This window comes from Astatotilapia calliptera, chromosome 15 (assembly GCF_900246225.1).
Source record: "Astatotilapia calliptera chromosome 15, fAstCal1.2, whole genome shotgun sequence".
Lineage (NCBI taxonomy): Eukaryota > Metazoa > Chordata > Actinopteri > Cichliformes > Cichlidae > Astatotilapia > Astatotilapia calliptera.
The window spans coordinates 20,758,415-20,764,392 of NC_039316.1; the positions used below are offsets into that span (position 1 = coordinate 20,758,415).

At 52.9% G+C, this 5,978-nt stretch overlaps 1 protein-coding gene across 1 annotated transcript; it reads right to left on the bottom strand.

Annotated features, from left to right (window-relative positions):
• Positions 1 to 2,301: 2,301 nt before the first annotated feature.
• On the bottom strand, positions 2,302 to 5,385 carry LOC113037585 (flocculation protein FLO11-like). Its single transcript, XM_026194823.1, has 4 exons — positions 4,838 to 5,385; positions 3,021 to 4,520; positions 2,706 to 2,935; positions 2,302 to 2,321 (listed from the first exon to the last, which is right to left on the bottom strand). The coding sequence occupies exons 1-4, from the start codon at positions 5,383 to 5,385 to the stop codon at positions 2,302 to 2,304; spliced, it is 2,298 nt and encodes a 765-aa protein (XP_026050608.1).
• Positions 5,386 to 5,978: the final 593 nt, after the last annotated feature.

Genomic DNA, 5,978 nt, shown 5'->3' on the forward strand with positions numbered 1-5,978 from the left:
TTTTTTGTGTGCGTTCAGTTTGTCTTTAACAAGAAATTTTAATAAAATATTTATAAATGTGTCTACTTTGCGAAGTGTTGCTTATAGAAAAATATAGGAGGTAATTATTGCTGGACCTCTTGGCATCTTTTGCCTCTCTTGCCTGTTTTTTTCACTTGCTCGTTTGGGACCCACTTGCCTTTCCATATGCACACATGGAAAAACCAAGGGCAGGCAGAGGAGCAGCTAAAACTCCAAAGAAAGCAGATATCAGATATGCACACAAGCTAATGAGAGTGGGTTGTAAAGCTGCAACCCACAATAGTTTACAACATGTTGTCTTGAAACTGTCATTTCAAGAGGTAGAGCAGGTCACCCACTAATCGGAAGGGTGGTAGTTGGATCCTTCACCCCAAGTTGCTATCTGATAACGACTGTAAATGTTGTTCAGTCTGACGTCACTAGCCGTGTCTGGGTCTAAACTCCGCTGCAGGTCCATATATCAAACGATCACTATGGCATTACTGAGAGTTGAAAAACTGTCTAAAGTCTTTCATCTTTAATAAAATGATCAGCGTTTTGCTCTACCAGGTGTAACAATTAAGTTTAACATCCAGGCATCCATGAAAACGGAATTTATGACATTTAACGGAGTTAGAAGTTAGCAGGGAGTTAGCTCGCTAGCTTCTATCGAAACACAATATCCGGTTGTTCAGTGATGACGCGACGAATCCTACTTCCGGGTCTAAAGTAGTCTGCGTTTAATATGGCTTTTGTGTTGTTAACATGTTTAATGTTATGTATTTTCTTCTATTTGATCTCAAAAAGCTCCTAAAACAGTCAGCGACCACTGTTGACCTCCCTCGGCTTTTATTACCGCTAATCATTTATTTAAGCTCAGTTTTTAAAACCTTAGGATGTAACTACAGCCCAGCCCATGCAGCAGTATATGAATGACTAACCTCGTATTGTGGATGGATTATCTCCGTTGTTCTCCTGGCTGAAGTTTGGTCCTTTTACAGCATCCTGCCATGCGATTACATTTGTTCCTGACCACCGAGAACACTCACGTTAACTTTTATCGAGTGGAAAAAAAGTTAGCTTGTTTATATTATGCTAACATAGCTGTGTCGCTAGTGGTCATGTAGCAAATCATTATATACCAGCTAGCCCAACTTCAGTAACCCTACAAACGTCACTGCTGTTTAGTTTTCTGTCTTCATTTATTGTCATGGTTCGGCTGTGTGGCAGGCAGGATGAGGACCCAATCGCAAAACTCACGGACTCAAGGGATGAACTCAAAAGGCAGCTTTATTGCTGACAAGATGACAGGAAAATACAAAACTTAAACTGGGCAGAATAAACTAATACTTGGAGAGAGACACAGGGAAATCCACGCAGCATGAGGGAGACTACGACACAGAACTGAGGGAGACACAGACATAAATACACAGAGGGTTAACGAGGGAAGTGGGAGCACACGGGGAACACAGCTGACACAGATAATCATAACGAGACAGGGCAGGAGTGAACACAACATGACGCATACTGACGAGAGACTGTCAAAGTAAAACAGGAAGTACAGAGGTTCAGACAGGAGGAGAGCACGGGGAGAACACAGACATAACAGGCTGGGGAAAACATGGAATAAAACACGAAAGGGGACAAGGGCTCATGAATACATAGAGGGGCACACAGGGGGTGAGAGTCACAAAGGGAAAGCACACAGGGAACCACATAACAGGGCAACTCAGGAAACAGAACCTAAACAGGGAACTGAATACAAAAATACAAGAGAACTAAGAATACTGGGCCAACACGGCCCAGGACCATGACATCACCCCCCCCCCCTTAAGGGCTGGCTCCAGACAGCCCAAACACAGGAAAACAAAAAACCAAACAGAAAATGACCCAGGGCGGGCGGCGGGGGCCCAGGACGGAGGGCACGGAACAGAAAACAAAGGAGCACAGCAAACACCGGAGCCCAAGAAAAACAACCCAAAACACAGTGCAGTTCAGGGGGCCGACCATGCGGACGGGAACGGTGGAGACGTGGAAACAGTTAAGGGGGCCGGCCGTGCGGAAGGCAACGGCGACGACGTGGAAACAGTTCAGGGGGCCGGCCGCGCGGAAGGCAGCGGCGGCGGCGAAGGAGACGACGGAGCAGTTCAGGAGGCCGGCCGCGCGGAAGGCAGCGGCGGCGGCGAAGGAGACGACGGAGCAGTTCAGGAGGCCGGCCGCGCGGAAGGCAGCGGCGGCGGCGAAGGAGACTGAGCCGTTCAGGGGGCCGGCTGCATGGAATGCAGCGGCGGCTCACCAGTGTTAGGCATGCTGGCCATGGCCTGGTGGGCACAGGACCAGACGAGGAAGGACCAGACGAGGCAGGACCAGACGAGGCAGGACCAGACGGTGGCGATGCGGGGGCCGGACCAGGCGTCGCTGCAGAGGCTGAGGCTGGACCAGGCGACGGCGAAGCAGGAGCTGAGGCTGAGGCCGGACTGGGCGAAGCACAGGCCGAAGCTGGACCGGGCGACGTTGAAAGCGATGCAGAGGCCGGACCGGGTGTGGGTGATGCGGGGGCCGGACCAGACGGAGATGGAGCTGCAGCAGGCGAAGCGGAGGCTGGGCCAGACGAGGACGAAGTCTCGGACGAGGCTGGGCCAGAAGCAGATGGCGGCTGGACGGGCCCTCCAACGGAGACAGGAGGCTGAACGGGCCCCTCGGACCCTCCAGCGGAGACGAGGAGAGGCTGGAGAGGTTCCCCTGAAGCCCCAGCGGAGACGAGCAGCGGCTGGAGAGGTTCCCCTGAAGCCCCAGCGGAGACGAGCAGCGGCTGGAGAGGTTCCCCTGAAGCCCCAGCGGAGATGAGGAGCGGCTGGAGAGGTTCCCTTGAAGCCCCAGCGGAGACGAGGAGGTGCTGGCCGGGCTGGGCAGAGCCGCCAGCGGAGACGAGGAGCTGCTGGAGGGGTCCTCCTGAACCCCCAGCGGAGACGGATGCAGAGCCAGCGGGTGCGGGGTCCTCTGGCACCGCGGGCGCTGACTGTAGCGGCACAGGGCACGCAGCCGGCTTAGGATGCGACGGCTGGGGCTGTGTAGGGCAAACAGTCAGTTTAAAGTGTGTCAGCACCGCGTAATCTTCAGCTGGTGAAGAAGGCTCACTAAGGCTTCCAGCTGAGGTGGGCAGTGACTGAACGGGTTGCTGGGCTAAGCACTGAGCTGGTGACAGAGACAATAACTGAGCTGACAAACTAACAGGCAATGAGGCAAAGGACTGAGGCGGTAACGGAGCGGATGACTGGGCAGACTGTGGAGCCGTTAACTGTGCTGAAGACTGAACTGGTGACAAAACAGGAAACTGTGCTAATAACTGAGCCACTGACTGAGTTATGGACAGCAATGCCAGTTGTAGTGGTAGTTGCGCTTGTGGTAGATTAGGTGTCTGGCTCTGGGTTGCTCTCCTTCTGGGAACAGGAACAGGTGCTAGGCCTGGCCGAACACCAGTCATCCCCACCCGAGGAACAGATACGGGTGCAGGGACGAGCTGGTCTCTGGCTGCCTTTACCCTGGGGGCTGGTGTAGGTGCAGGAGCTAGCTGGACCTCTGTCGCTCCCACCCGAGGAACTGAGACGGGTGCAGGAGTCGGCAGGGTCACGGCTGACCTCACCCGGGGAACCGGAACAGGCACAGGCGACGGCTGGGTGTCCATCAACCCCACCCGAGGAGCAGGTACGGGTGCCGGGATGAACGGAGCCTCTGCCAGGCTGGGGATAGAAGCAGGGACCGGCTGGACCTCAGCCACCCTCTCCCGAGGAACTGATACGGGAGCAAGGGAAAGCTGGGCCTGCGCTGCCCTGGTTACAGGAACTGGAGTTTGAGAGCAGAGTTCAGGAGCAGCAACAGACACTGGGAAAACCAAGTTATTGACGCCAAACTCAGTTTTAGGAGATCTAGGTTTAAAGCAAGCAGGTCCTAGGAAATCCACTGCTATAACACTCTCCAGGTTAGCGCTAGCAGTCCTGGAGGAGGTTAGCTCAGGGACAGTCACCGAAGCAGTTTCAAAACAGACAACATCAACTACTGTCTCTTGAGGAACGGTGTGCTGTCTAACACAGGTCAGAGAAGGAAGAACGCCAGAGACAGTTCTTTTCAGAATCGAGGCTGGAAGGACAAACACAGGTTGAGAAACAAAGTCAATTTTCATATAGTCCATAGGTGAACCAACTCGGCAGGCTGACTCAGATTGAACTGGATGGGGAGCCACACAGTCCAGGGACGAAGTAACACCCACAACCGTTTTCACAGCAACAGGTTCAGAGGAGTAGCGAACAGGATCAAGCATGCGTTGCCGTGGGTCACAAAACTTGACCTGATCAAGCAACTCTTTAACGCTTAACCCTAGTCTTTCAGTTAGCTTAGCAAAGGAAGCGACCATCTTGTTACCGCTCACTCGAGAAACTGAATGATTAAACACTGGTTGTGGACCTGACTGGGCACCACTGGACATGTCAAAAGACACAACGGGTTGGCACATGAAACAGTTACTAGAAGGAGCATCAGTTACAGAACACTCAGTCTCAGATGGTTTGGCTGATGATGGTGGTGTGTGTGGCTGAGTTCAGACTGGAAAACCCCAGAGTGTACAGGCTGGTTAAAACAGTTCTGTGGGGCTGCAATGCTGGTAGCAGTGTGTGGGTGAGTCTGGTGTAGGATAGCTGTCTTAGGTTCAGCTGTCTCTACATGTAACACATTCATATCGGTTAAATCAAAGGACATACTGCGAGCTTTACAAAAATCAGAGGGCTCAAAAACACAAAGGTTGCTAGCAACTGGTGAATGATCCGACACCGAGGTGCCTCGCTGTATAGTGTCTCCAGAGTCCAAACACACAGTGGTGGAGTTATCCGATTCAGGAAACACAATGGCGGGCAAAACAGAGTTACTCACAGTGGTGGAAAAGTCATGAAGTCCGGGTCCAGAAAACTTGGGCTGAGAGTGTGACGCACAGTCACTCTCACCCAGGGATGAAAACTGCTCCGCTGCTCGGGAACGCCGGCGACGTGAACGCCGTTTTCTCCGGGAAGGGGGAGGAGACGAGCCGGACCGCGAATCCGCCAGCGGACCGGGCTGAACGTCCTCCGACTCTTCACACTGGAGAGGCAGCTCCGGGCGGATGCCTACGGTGGAAACGAGGAAGTCCCGGATGTGGGGGTGCAGCGCGCCGAACAGCCACGGGAGTCCGGACACCATCCGCTGTAGACGGACGGCTACGACCTCCCGGTGTTCGTCTCCTGGCAGCACTTCCCACTCCTGACAGTGATATTCCACCGTGTAGATTAAATCCTCCCGGAGCTCAGCGGAGGGGTTGTGAGTTGCTGGGTCCATGTCGTGGTCGTAGTCTTCTGTCATGGTTCGGCTGTGTGGCAGGCAGGATGAGGACCCAATCGCAAAACTCACGGACTCAAGGGATGAACTCAAAAGGCAGCTTTATTGCTGACAAGATGACAGGAAAATACAAAACTTAAACTGGGCACAATAAACTAATACTTGGAGAGAGACACAGGGAAACCCACGCAGCATGAGGGAGACTACGACACAGAACTGAGGGAGACACAGACATAAATACACAGAGGGTTAACGAGGGAAGTGGGAGCACACGGGGAACACAGCTGACACAGATAATCATAACGAGACAGGGCAGGAGTGAACACAACATGACGCATACTGACGAGAGACTGTCAAAGTAAAACAGGAAGTACAGAGGTTCAGACAGGAGGAGAGAGCACGGGGAGAACACAGACATAACAGGCTGGGGAAAACATGGAATAAAACACGAAAGGGGACAAGGGCTCATGAATACATAGAGGGGCACACAGGGGGTGAGAGTCACAAAGGGAAAGCACACAGGGAACCACATAACAGGGCAACTCAGGAAACAGAACCTAAACAGGGAACTGAATACAAAAATACAAGAGAACTAAGAATACTGGGCCAACACGGCC

What these genes read in the sequence shown, in the direction of transcription:
- LOC113037585 (XM_026194823.1), bottom strand. Translation starts at nt 5,385, where the DNA reads ATGACAGAAGACTACGACCACGACATGGACCCAGCAACTCACAACCCC. An exon ending in GACTCTGGAGACACTATACA is followed by an intron (nt 4,521 to 4,837) that starts GCGAGGCACCTC and finishes TGCTCCTTCTAG; the next exon opens with TAACTGTTTCATGTGCCAAC. An exon ending in GCGTGCCCTGTGCCGCTACA is followed by an intron (nt 2,936 to 3,020) that starts GTCAGCGCCCGC and finishes CCCCTCCAGCAG; the next exon opens with CTCCTCGTCTCCGCTGGCGG.